Consider the following 14188-nt stretch of genomic DNA (forward strand, 5'->3'; position numbering starts at 1 on the left):
AACAATGGGCTGTATGATGAACCAGGCTCTGATTTAAATTGAACCAAAGGAGCCGCAGCGTACTGGTCTGCATGTGTGCGCCGGTGGAGACGATGTCAGGCTGGCTTCACCAGCGTACAGTGTGGGAAGCAGCAGAGAAGAAGCAGCTTCTGCCCCACAGCAGGATCAATATCGATTGCAATCTGATGAGTTATTCAAACCCAACCACTCGTGGTTGGGTTTGAATAACTTCTCCCTGGATCCCCATGCATTATTTATATGTAGGCCTTCTCTCTCCCCAGCTACAGGAGGAAGTAGTGAATACGCCTAGGTGGGCTGGCCACCTCTCTCTCTCCTTCTCCCTATCTGTCCCTCTCTCCCACTCCCACTCTCCCTCTCTTCTTCTCTCTCTCCCTCACTCTCTCTCTCTCCCGCTCTCTCTCATTCTATCTCTCAATCTCTCGCTTACCCTCTCTGCCCTCTCTGTTTCTTGGGAAATGAGAAATGAAGGGATGTATCTTGTGTGTGTCTGTGTATACAAATCATGGGGTTCTTAAGCTAGGCTTACACGTTCTATGTTGGACAAAATAACTCTTGTACACCATTGTTTGTGGCTCATGGTGAACAGTAGCGGCTCATCATGGATCATGCTCTCCATGCTTCTACCATCGCTGGTTATGGATCGCTGTCGTTAGTCATCTACGTTCTCGCCTTTTCCAACCGTTTATATTCCACTGTCAAACTCATCAATGATCAAATGCATTAAATTCATAAACGCTCATTTACATGCAATGGTTAACAGACTAATACGATTCAGTAATCATACCCCGTCTGACACTTTCCCCGTTATTCCGATTTCCTGGCGTTACATGTCATTTGAGCCTAAGCCTTACATTGAACTCAAATACATGTCATAAAGGTGTCATAAAATATGACGCGCACCAGCATTGAATACAGTGTTTAGTTCAAGGATCTCAACCAGACATTGCCTTATTTTCAGCATCTTCATTAAGCTGAAATTAGAATTAAATTATGAGGATGATTTAATATTTCTGATGTAAATATGCTACAATATTGTCCAGATAAAAGCTGAGTATAAATTAACAAGAATGTTGATGCTTTTAGTTTGAGTGTTTATATATATTATAATTAAATGCTACTTTAAAGAACAATATCCTCCAGGCTAGGTTGGTTCCATAAATTATTTCTTAAAATAAGACAATGTTTCCTATTGAAGACAGAGGGATTGCATATCCTAGAACAAGGGTGACAAGGCCTATCAAGTAACTTTAAATAATTTATAGTTTATTGATCTGGAATCCGATGATACATCAGCGGAAAAACGATTGTATCAAGTACAGATGAAATGCTAGCCACATAGGAGCCATTTACAATTGGCAAATGGTTTCAGGATGAATCATTGTTTTTGTCGAATAAAAATTCGAACCCAATTCTAATCAGTAGAAAACTATTATTACTATTCCTACTTACTCATTACTACTTACTAATTACTACTACTATTACTACTAGTACAAAATATCCATTTGTAACAATGATAAAGGAATTGATTGCCCTGACTGTTTATCACTGCAACGCAATTGTTAGACATATATTTTATTCTTCAAATAATGTTTGCAGAATATAGATATTATGAATCCTGTTTTCATGGCTAGAAAATGTGTGAGTGATGGTGATGATGCTTTTCTTTCCCCACCAGACCAACTGCGCAACAGTTACGAGGTTGGAAACGACCATTCCCTCAGAGTCATCTACGCCAACGGGATGGAAACCCACTACCAGACCGAGCCCCACATCCTGGCAGGTAATGGTGGCCCTCGGGGCACGTGCATGCATCTGCCCTGGACACGGCCGCGGTTGTTCCTTCATGTGGCGACTTGTAATGGGTATATCGGCGTGGAGAACGGAAAATATATATTGAGGTTGAAGGTTAAACCACAGAGGCCCACGTCTCAAGATCTTTTGACAGCAAAGAAACATTTACGTCATTATGGGCTCCGAGTCGGACGCTGACCGGGGGTAATTATGGCCGGAACCCAATGACGGAAACGTTTCAGGCACAGTCACACACAGCTCCGAATCCACTCAGCAGTCTACCCTACTGCTTGGTCTGATGCCTCCGTTGGCTTTAGGACGGGAACGTGGAGTCCAGTGGCGCTGGTTCTATGTGTGGCACTGTGGTTGATGATGAGGAGCCTAATGGTCAGCGTGTGACGTAGCAGTGCGACACCCTGCTGTTTACCCCTCGCCAGGCGCCGCCAACCCCACCGTGGCCCGACGCAACATGACACTGCCGGGCGAGAGCGGGCAGAACCTGGTGGAGTGGCGGTTCCGGAAGGAGCAGACCCGCGGGAAGGTGATCGTGTTCGGGAGGAAGCTCCGGGTGAGTCCCTGCTGCCAGGCCCACATGACCGGGAGCTCGAACGGGATCAGCTCACACTACGAGATGGATGTTAAATCCATCCAAGGCACACAGCATCTTCTGTTGGCCATTTAAACAAGGTTGTTTGGAGGATGTTAATCAAGAGAAACATGGATTTATTTTGGATTAGTCTCCATTAAAACAATGCTCACTATTATTCATTAACTCTCAAAGGGATGTTTCTGCTGGTGCAGTGAGATGGGCCTTGGTTCAAAATAGTCCCATGCATAACCATTGTAAAATAGGTATGGTTTTAATCCTACTGGCAATTCAAGTGTACAATGGTTTACATTCCAACACATAATAAGATTAAATTATTCAAAGATTCTCTAATTAATTATTTATACAAAGCAGTTTTTCATACACACCAAGGTTCTGAATTGACCTCTTGGAAAAGTAATTTGTGGATGTCAGAATGTTTTATGAATGCAAGTCCTTCATCGGGCCGGTCTTTAAGGCAGCATTCAACGCGGTGAGATTTAAGCTCTGCCCTGCGCTTTTAATAACACCAAGGTCAGCATGTGATTGGATCATCACAAAGATTACATGGGGGCACTTTCAATCTGCAAAATGATATTCTCCCCCCGAAAGGAGATGGCAGATCTTCAGCAGGATGGTTGGCCAGGATCCCAAAGCTGCCCTGCTGCTGGCCACCGTCCCGTTGCTCTTGAGCTGCGTTTGCTTATCATCCATACATCGCTCTTATCTGCTCTCACCTACAGGCCTCCAGTGTTAATGTCTAGTGGGACGAGTGTCCAAAGGGGGAGAAATGACTCCAGCCTTTTTTTTTTTCAGAAAGACTCTATCTTAAATGTAATGACTCCATCGGATAGTGATTCCCCTCTTTGGCAGCTGTTCTTCGGGGCCTCTGAATTAGGTGGAAAAACGCTTCAAATTATCATTACTATTGAGCTGCTCCTTCCAACCACCAAGCACCACACAGGCATCAGTCCCGCACCAGATGAGGATTTATAGCTGTAAGAACCTCCGGGTTGATCCAGAGGTTAACGAACGTCCTTCTCTTGCCAAACACAGGATTAGACTAGTGCCAGCCCTCAGCTACACTAGTTGGTAAACAAGGGTGTTCTTTACAAATTGTCAGTCATGAGGAAACCGAACAGGTAAACTGTGACTTTAAGGGCCTCCCGTCACTGGATCCTCATAAGATAACACTTTGTAACGACTACAGAACTACAATCTGTGATGATGGCTTTGTTAGTTATTATTACAATCGCAATACAAGTGACAAAATGTCTGCAATAAACAATCTAACTATAAAAATATTACGGAAGGATTTTAATCTCAGGACTACCGTCATCACATTAAAAAGTCAGTGTTTACAACCAAATATAAATTCCTTTTTAAACATTGTGAAAATACTCACTCATACTACATACCTCACGGCCACCGTGTTTATAACACCATAGGATTGTAAACTGAAAATGCTGTGATTCGTCTTGAAACACAGGGCATAGGGCTTTTGGATAACAGTGGAGTGTACCCCAAAACACATGCTAGTCTAATGCACCCAACTTATTAATGAAATAGCTCATGATCTCTGCAAACTCTTTCATCCATGTGATGTTCTTTTCTGTTCATGTGCTGATCAGCCACAGTTGGTGGTTTTTGACAGTGTCTGCATATTTGGTTCTATTGACAAACTTGTGCATCGGTACTTCTCATATGTCACGTGAGGACAAATGATTGTGAATTCGGATCCATATTTCCAAATAGATAACTGCATTTAGTTGTTCTATGTAGAGCTATGCGCAGATAAACAAAACAAAGATAAAAATGATTATGGACGTGATAAAGGTTATGGCTGTTTTAACCTTCATTAGCCGGGGACCTGACTTTGCCAAAATACATTTTCAGCAAATTTCCTTTAGTAGATGATTGAATCATTGAGATTATTTTGATATTACATATTAGGTTTTATTACAATTTCTTTATTTTCTAACATAAATGAAATGCACTTTTTGTTCAGTAGCATTTCCATACACATTTCATTAAGGAGCATTACTCTTTGATTCCTATGTATATTTTAAAGTAAACCACTAAGACAATTAAAAAAATGCTTTTTGGAATGAGAATTCTAGGAAGAAGTGGGTTGGGTATTCTCCATGGTAACGGCCCTAACTTTGGGATACATCTTTCTAAGTTAGTACACGTCGTTGAGTAAGAGTGTTATAATGAGTGATGTGGTATATGAAATCCATCACGCAACTAGGTGTAATACAATAAGTGTCTGTGTGCGTTCATTGTGACATCGAAGTGGGCACTTTGCAAAGAACATGACTTGAGTTCAGAGCACAAACGTTTGAAACTGGGTGATGGAGAACGGCTAAACATTGGATTTGACATTTCTTTCTGAATGACGCTGTTATTTGAATAACAATGACACAATGCCACAGTTCACTATGTGAAACACAGGGCCACTGCCACTGTAATACAACATTGTCTTTGTGGGGCTTTTCCAGGTGAATGGCAGGAACCTGTTGTCTGTGGATTATGACCGCTCTCTGCGAACCGAGAAGATTTACGATGACCACCGCAAGTTCCTCCTGAAGATCATCTATGACACCCAAGGCCACCCGTCACTCTGGGTGCCCAGCAGCAAGCTGCTGTCTGTCAACCTGACCTACTCCAGGTACCCGCCTGCATTAAAATGGCTGCTGACAGCCGGCTCCCTTCCCTCATCGTGCTGTGCTCACTCTCCGCTCTATCAGCTGGCTCCCAGGGACCACACTCTGGGCCCCTCTGCTCTCTGGATTTGTATGCAACATTGCCACGCAGTACAACTTGATTTGCCTTAGACTGCGATAATTCAAGATAAGAAGAGATGACACTTCATGCGTCCCCTGAAACAAGATATATACACATACTGGTGGCTGGGGTTTGGGAGATGAGTAAGATAAGGAATAAAAGAAATCAACTTTATGTTTACGATGTATATGTATGAGCTGGGGTCCAGTTGTATGGATTGATAAGCAATTACAGGTGACGTAGGTAAGATTCAGGGGTTATAAAGATACAGAAACAATTCTGCTGTCTCTGCCCAATTTCTCCCTACTTTCTCAGACATTAAGAAGTGTTGCATTCATGCACCTTTGACTGATAGGAGGGATGGATTCCCCAAACCAATTATGGAGCAGATGCCCTGATTGTTCAGAATTGAGCAGGGACTGATCTAAAATCGGAATAGGCTCAAACAGAAGCAGGCTGAGTTGATTCACAATTTGCATTTCACTAACCAAGCAGATAGATGGCTATGAAATTTTTAAAGAATTACACTCAAATAATAGCTTTTAAGTACGGAGGCCCTCTGGGGTCGCATGATAAAAAACAAAAAAATAAAGTGTTAAGCTGTGCAATAAGTAAAGCGTGCAAACGGATTGGTAAAAGACTAACAGATTTGTAAAGCGTGCGAAGAAATTGATTTGGAAGTGTGCGAACGGATTCGGAAAGCATGCGAACGGATTCGGAAACGATGTGCACGGATTTACAATCCACACGGACTCCTTTGTTCTTCAGCACATGGAGCAGACTTGGACTGCGGTGACCACTTACACTAACACTGCACATAAAAACACAAAACACAAAGCCTACTCAATAACCCTTATTCACCGGCATTCAATAAGCCCTTAGAACAAGATGAATTGGATTAAGTGGGAAGAAGAGGTCACCCTGGTCCAAGCAGGTCCATCTCCTTAAGAGAAGGGAGTGTGGGTTGCAGCAAATTCTTTTTTAGTTTTGATCATGTGACCCCAAGGGGGCTCTGTACTTAAGTCTTTCCTACAAAAAGCGTATGTGTTCATATTGAAGGTATTGTTTAGGTAGAAGGTTAAGCCCTGGTGGTCAACATCTGTGTGTTTGTGTGTGTGTGTGTGTGTGTGTGTGTGTGTGTGTGTGTGTGTGTGTGTGTGTGTGTGTGTGTGTGTGTGTGTGTGTTTGTAGTACTGGTCAGGTGACTGGCCTACAGCGGGGTCCCACCACAGAGAAATGGGAGTACGACCTCCAGGGACGAATCGTATCCCGGGTGTTCGCCGACGGAAAGACCTGGGGCTACACCTACCTGGACAAGGTAAACACACTCTCACCCTGTCACCCTGTCACTGGACAAGGTTAATACACTCTCATCCTGTCACCAACATGTTTGGTACGTTGCATATGCATTATGTAGGTGTATTAATACACCCTCATCCTATCACCAACTTGTTTGGCAGTTTGCATAAATAAACCCTGAATGAATGTTTTATAACAATGTCCGAGTGTTAGCCTGGACTAGTCCTTCAAGGTGGTCATTGAACGAAGAGCTGGAAGAGCTATAATATGCAACTGTGATCCTGATGAAGACCAAAACCATTGATTACTTACATCAAATCTCGCAGAACACATGCTATGCAATGGGCTCTGTTTATGTGCTTGAATCAGCACCAAGCATGGACCAGACCAGCTGTACCAGCATTTTCAGTTTATCGTCCGGGCTGCAAAATACCGTCCGCACATATATAAACAAATGCCTTTGATATTCAGCTTCTCAGCTTCTAGGTCTTCATTAAAAGCAGGTCTTCTTGACATGCATGTAACCCTTGTTCTATGCACAGAATCAGCTAGCCTTGCATCCAGATAAGAGGGAGACACACGCTCAGTAGAAAGGAATATAAACCAGGGGAAGCAACGCATGAGGGAAAGAAAGAAACAGCAAAGATTGCTTTGGATATATTATTTAATAGCTGTGTGTGTCTGCATGTGTCCGTGCTTGTGTGTGCATGTGTGTGAGAGTGTGTCTTCTCCCATTTAGGCGCGTTGGTGTGTGTCTGTGGTATGTGCAAGTGTGTGTGTGTGTATGTGTGTGTGTGTGTGTGCTTGTGTGTGTGTGTGTGTGTGTGTGTGTGTGTGTGTGTGTGTGTATGTCTATGTGCCTCTTTGTGCTTGTGTGTGTGCATTTGCTGGTGCGCGTGCATTTGTGTGTGCGCATGTGTGTGTGTGTGTGTGTGTGTGTGTGCGCGCGGTGAGCTTATACAGGAGTCTTGTAAGTCAGACGTGAGCCACCAGAACAAGGACCTGGAGGACTTGTAGCGGCTTAGCCGAGCCGTGTTGGGGAAGAGCGGGATCAAACGGCCGCCGACAATGGCAGAGTGACGTAGAAGGGGGAGATTATCATTTGACTTCAACCTCTCTAGTCCACTTCCTAAAACATCCCTGGTAATCCCCTTTAATCGGTGAGACCTTGCTGGATTAAAACACACATGGTCCAATGAGAACCCAGAGTTTTTTGATTGCTTTTCTTTCTGTTATGGATACATTTTTAGATGGTTGTCCATCAAAAAGGTATTTTGGATGATATTTAAGAAATGGAAAATAGCATGCAAACACACACTTGGTGACAAGGAGATAGCACACACAGTCAGAACAACCTCTATTTTCATGGTTGGGTTTGACTCTCATCTCCTCTATACATTTGAACAGACATAAAGCACAATTACCAAGTTACATTTATTGTTCATCCTTTTCTGAAAATGCGAGTGGGATGATGCAACATGCTGTTTGTTTGGGAGGCTGGTGGAGATAAGTAGACTTAATGGGAGTGCAATGCCTAGAAAAACGAAATTATGTGTGTACTTTCAACATTTAGGCAAAAAGAAAATCACAAATATAGACACTTTTAACGCATTTGTTGTCGTTTCATTTCCATTTCCCAGAAGAGAAGTTCAGATGCAGAATGAGTTTATCTCAGTCTAGCTATAAATCAAGGACTCTGACACTATCAAGATGACTGCAAAGTAGTCTCATGATGGATCCTTAGGGTGCTGAACTGATTAGCATTTGATACATTTTGAATCCACCCACAGGGCTCGAGACATTTTCAAACACTTATAATGTGGATGCAAGGCCAATTCTGCAATGGTGAAATCGGTTAAAACAAAATAATTTATTGGAGTAACGCTTCAAAAAGGAAAACTAAAATATCACGGTTGAATGCTGTGTGGAGGAAGTCATTGGTTTTGGGATCCACTCTCAGTCCGAGACCGACTGGGTTACGGTAGGGCTCCAATGCAAAGTGGGGCGCGCACCAGATGAGCCACGGAGCGCCGCGTCGGCACATAGCAGAAAGGCCTGCCCATGCTGCACGCAGCGGCGTTGGGAGCACTCTCAGTGTAAACACGACCCGCTTAGGTTACGACTCGCGGCTGAAGAGGTGGTTTGGAGACTGTGCAGTGTTTCAATAAAGTGCACCGCAGCAATAGTGCTATGCAAAGAGCATAATAACACACACAAGCTTTTCTGGACGGTATGTGACAAGGACATGCCAATGCTGCAAGAGACCAGGGAAAAGATCGGGGGCTAACAGATGAGTTGGGGTTCCACCCATTGAAAACTTTAGTGGTAATAGTGACACCAGTAGAACATGTGAGTCCTGAGTCCTGCACCTCTGCAGTTGTGAAAAGGGTTTTCCCAGTTAGTGGTTTCTGCCAAAGTTCCAGGGAACAATGTGTTGGTTGGCACACAATCAATATTTTAATAATATATATTGCCAGCTACATAATCTGGCACTAGTCAGGCCTGAACTTTCACAAAAAAACAAAGTAAACCTTCTCAGTTTTCCTTGTGTTTGTTTGTTATTGTGGAGCCGTGAGAGCATCCGTCTTCCTGATGGAGGAGTGACAGGAAAGGGGGAGAGAGGAAGGAGGAACTTTTTTGTCTTTCACTTTTTTGAGTGACACTTTGAAGAGAACACCAAAAACATGAATTGCGTCTTAAATGAATAAAATATGTGGCGAGAGACGGGGGGCGTAAAAGTATGGGGTGCAGAAATGGGGGTTATAAAAAGGAAACAAATGGAAACCCCGGGATCATTCCCCTGGAAAGTCTCCCACTCCATTATCCAGCGCGCCCCATTCTCTTTTTCTACGGCCCTGGGCCCCACAAACAGCCTCCATGTCAATCAGGAGGATCACAGCACACAGGAATAGCCACAGACCTACATGTGAAATGAATATTCAAATGATGCGTGGAATGGAGAGTTTTGCTAAAAATATACACGCTAAAAGGTGTGTACTGGGACTTGTATAAGGCTGTAGTACGCAGTGTGATTTCATCAGATAAAAGCTAACACCTATAAAGCTAGTAGTGCACCATTCATCCATTCTATGACGCACTTGAATGACTTTCCTCCTTGCGGAGACAAACGAAGTGCTCTCGCTGTGTTCTAATCTAATCTTGAAAGAACAGCAAATACCTTCTCAATTCCTAACTCTAGTTTACAACATTTTGGGACTTACTACTGCTACAGCAATGCAACATGTTGAGACTGGCTACTACAGCAATGCAACATGTTAGGACTGACTACTGCTACAGCAATACAACATGTTAGGAACTGCCTACTACAGCAATGCAACATGTTGAGACTGCCTACTACTACAGCAATACAACATGTTGAGACTGACTACTACTACAGCAATACAACATGTTGAGACTGACTACTACTACAGCAATACAACATGTTAGGGCTGACTACGACTACAGCAATACAACATGTTGAGACTGGATACTACAACAATACAACATGTTAGGACGGACTACTACCACATCAATACAACATGTAAGGGATGGACTAAAACTAAATCAATACAGCATGTTAGGGACTGACTAATACTCCAGCAATACAACATGAAAGTGACTGGCTGACTAATACAACATTTTGGGGCAACCACATCCAAATAAACAATAATCTTTGAGACTAGCTTCACACCGAGTTTATATTTTTAAAGTGCACACAACCTTAATCATCACTCATAAGGTTTTTATTTAAGATTGTGCACAAATAATAGTGTGCCTAATACATAGCTGGTTTCAATTGTATATCCTATTTGTCTACACAATATGGTTTAGTCTGGTCAACACAGGCTTAAAGCATTTTGATTATGCGCACCATTGAAAGAAATGTGCTATTATGTGGAACATTAATTAACAGCAGCTGCCAAAAGTGTAGAGAAAAGTAGTTGATGCCCAGAAATAGCAATGAACGGCACTCTGACTTCTGACAGATAATTCAGATATGGCTGTCATAACTTATTATAATACAAACATTCATATATTAGGATTATTTAAGATTTGATTATAGATTAAATAACATATTATTCATATTGATTAATTGAGCCTGATAGTATGATTAATACATAATACATAAACCATGATCATTTTAACTGAGATCTAACAGATATAAGCTAATTACTGGGCAGCGATTCCAAGATTAACATTTTGCAGAACATTAACTCTGAGTAAATGGCATTTTCAATTACATTAGGCAACAATATTTTATTTGTGATTAAATATTGTCTATAAAAATAAAAATCATCATTAACATTATTTTCACATGTGATGAATTTCCAAACATGAATGTGTGTCGATTGCCAAATGACTTGTTTTGAGGAACATTGTCAACTAGAAACTGCATTTCCCGCAGAAAATACGGTGAGTGATGTAGTGCAAAGTGAGGTTGAAAATATGTTTTTATGAAGCCACATAGATTAAGACATAAAGAAACGTTAAATGGCTTAAATCAAGTGAAGGGATTTGAATAAAAGTTAAAAAGTCTAAATGGAGTAAACAATGTAAACATGCACACCATTTAAGAAAATGTAAATAGTCGGAAACAAATAAAGTGACAGCTGAATGAAAAGCGCAAAGCATTGCTAAAAATGCAAAAATGTAAAATGAATTGAACTGAAGAATCTGAAAGGTAAAATGTATTGCCCTGCACTGCTGGTGTGTGCTTGTGCGTGTGCGTGTGTGTGTGCGTGTGTGTGTGTGTTTAAGAGAATAGCGAGCCGGTGCGTGATTAAAAGTACCCCAACAGAGCGGGAAAAACAGCCCAATCTGGCAACACTTCCTGAACGTACTCCAAAAGTAGCCCAATCCGGTGGGAAAAACCGCCCAATCTGGCAACACCTCTGAACGTCCTCACGCTCCAGCTTAAATCAATGAGACCACAAGAAAACGAAGCCGGTATGAAACTAAAACTGTGCGATGTCTTAAGAAGTAGGAGTGTCAGAATGGGCAGACGTCTTCAATGAAAATAGCTGAAAAGGAAGCCGGTATGAAACTAAAACTGTGATTCTCAAGAAAGTTTAAATGATATCGAAATTCCGTTTAGATATTATTGAAGATACAAGTGTGTAGATTTGTTAAATGGTTTGAACGAAGATAAACGGTTGATCATATATAGTATCATATATTTTAAAAATCTGAAAAGAAGCATGCGATCCCAAGCTATTCTGAACATTTTAAAATTTGAATGGAGTCTCTAGGTGAAAAATTGAGGAAGGAGATAGGTCCCAAAGTTTGTAGAGAATAATAAAAAGGAAAGAAAGAAAGAACTAGAAATTGCATTTCCTGCAGAAAACACGTGTGAATGCTGACGGCTGAATGAAAAGCACAAAGCATTGATGAAAAGGAAGAAATATAAAATTAATTGAACTGAAGAATCTGAACATAGTAGTAGTAGAAGCTGAAGAAGTAGTAGTAGCTGAAGTAGTAGTAGTAGCTGAAGTAGTAGTAGTAGCTGAAGTAGTAGAAGCTGAAGTAGTAGTAGTAGCTGAAGTAGTAGTAGAAGCTGAAGTAGTAGTAGTAGCTGAAGTAGTAGAAGTAGTAGTAGTAGCTGAAGTAGTAGTAGTAGCTTAATTGGCCCATTTTTTACAAAAAGGTGTTGCTTTGTGACCGATATATCAAGGAATATTGTGTGTCAATGCACAAGGGGAAAATTACTTGAAACCATTTTAGAATAAGGCTGTACCGTCAGAACATTTAGAAAAGGGGAGCCGTGAAGAATATCTGAATACAATGTGCCTAGGACAGATGCTGGCAACTGTTTTCCTGTTACTCTTTATCCCTTAATGTCTCTCTCTCTGTCTCTCTCTCTCTCTCATACACACACAAACAAACACACACACACACACACACACACACACACACACACACACACACACACAAAACATATTGTTTGTGCGAGTGTATTGCAAACTAGACACACACAGATGCCTCCGCACCTCCCGCCATATGTGAGAGGTCATGGGGAACCTAATTAAAGGCGGCCGGTGAGAGGCTAATGCCTGTTCTGCGCTCCATTACCCAGCTTCACATGCTGATCATACAGACCTAATCGCCCTCCTCATTGTCCTTTTATGTCTGTTCCCTGTTTGCCAGATTCTATTCAAAACGCTCTGCATTTATTATTAGGCCCAACACTGCTTTAGCACGTAAACATGCAGACATTCAAAGTACAACACAGTACCAGGAGCTAACAGGAGCTACATTCAATAATCAATTGAGTATCACTCACTCTCTGCAATCAGCTCATTTCTGATTCTATTTTGTAGTAGATGTTACATGGAGTCAGATCTCGGTCTTGGTAAAACATTGCTCAACAATGCACACATTCTTCTGTCAAGATATTTATCTTCTTTAAACACGGCTCTCTTTACACAAGGGAAATATTAACATTCTGCAACCCTTTTTGAATCTCACAGAGCCCCTTTACGTGAGGGGGCTTAATGTATAAATCTGTCCCAACAAATTTGTTAACTGTGAGGTTTTGTAAATCCATGCCCTCGGATTCAGAATCCCTGCACTGGGTTTTGTAATCTGCGCAAATGCATCCATCCAGGCAATGTAATGAGGTGATCCAACCCCCTGCCTCATGGCGGGAGTGCTTACAAAGGTGAATAGAACCCCCCGGGCACATAGGTACCACAGGTTACCGACTGAACCCCTTCACAGTGTCCTCCCCCAGTCCCCCTAACAGACGTGTTCTCTTGGGTCTCCCCCAGTCCCTCCGACAGACGTGTTCTCCTGGTTCTCCTGGTTCCCCCCAGTCCCCCTAACAGATGTGTTCTCCTGGTTCTCCTGGTTCCCCTAACAGACGTGTTCTCCTGGTTCTCCTGGTTCCCCCCAGTCCCCGTAACAGACAATTGTTCTCCTGGTTCTCCCCAGTCCCCCTAACAGATGTGTTCTCCTGGTTCCCCCCAGTCCCACTAACAGACGTGTTCTCCTGGTTCTCCTGGTTCCCCCCAGTCCCCCTAACAGATGTGTTCTCCTGGATCTCCTGGTTCCCCCCAGTCCCCCTTACAGATGTGTTCTCCTGGTTCTCCCTAGTCCCTAACAGACGTGTTCTCCTGGTTCTCCTGGTTCCCCCCAGTCCCCCTAACAGATGTGTTCTCCTGGTTCTCCCTAGTCCCCCTAACAGATGTGTTCTCTTGGTTCTCCCCAGTCCATGGTGCTGCTCCTGCACAGTCAGCACCAGTACATCTTTGACTACGACGCGGGGGACCGGCTGTCAGCCGTGACCATGCCCAGCGTGGCGCGCCACACCATGCAGACTGTGCGTTCCATCGGCTACTACAGGAACATCTACAGCCCCCCCGAGAGCAACGCCTCCGTCACCATCGACTACTCCGAGGACGGACAGGTGTGTGGGGTGCAGAGGGGGGGTCTCTGGTCTCTGTGTAGGATGTTCAGCAGCCTGGATTATTAACACTGGGGACACTGGCGACCCCAGTCTTCCAGGCACTTGCCCTTTAAAGTCGCGATTCTTGCATCAATTTAAATCAGTGTGTGTGTTTGGATGAGGGCTGGTTGTGCAGCCTCACCTGGCCCCAGAGTCCAATCAGACTCAGCCAGGTGAGGCTGCTTACATTAGCTTCAAAATACTTGAAAAAATAATACTTGAATTTACTTGCTTATGTAGAAAGAAATTCAATCGTAATC

General features: G+C 42.8%; 1 protein-coding gene across 2 annotated transcripts in view; it reads left to right on the forward strand.

Annotated features, from left to right (window-relative positions):
* The window catches only part of tenm3 (teneurin transmembrane protein 3), a 138229-nt gene that overhangs the window by 113437 nt on the left and 10604 nt on the right, over window positions 1-14188 (forward strand). For both annotated transcript variants that reach the window (XM_079728929.1, XM_079728930.1), the window contains 5 exons: window positions 1697-1801; window positions 2250-2380; window positions 4900-5069; window positions 6377-6503; window positions 13692-13889. In XM_079728929.1, the coding sequence (XP_079585055.1) occupies window positions 1697-1801; window positions 2250-2380; window positions 4900-5069; window positions 6377-6503; window positions 13692-13889 (731 nt within the window). The remainder of the gene's footprint in view (window positions 1-1696; window positions 1802-2249; window positions 2381-4899; window positions 5070-6376; window positions 6504-13691; window positions 13890-14188) is intronic.

Source organism: Pollachius pollachius (genome assembly GCF_949987615.1).
Source record: "Pollachius pollachius genome assembly, chromosome: 2".
Lineage (NCBI taxonomy): Eukaryota > Metazoa > Chordata > Actinopteri > Gadiformes > Gadidae > Pollachius > Pollachius pollachius.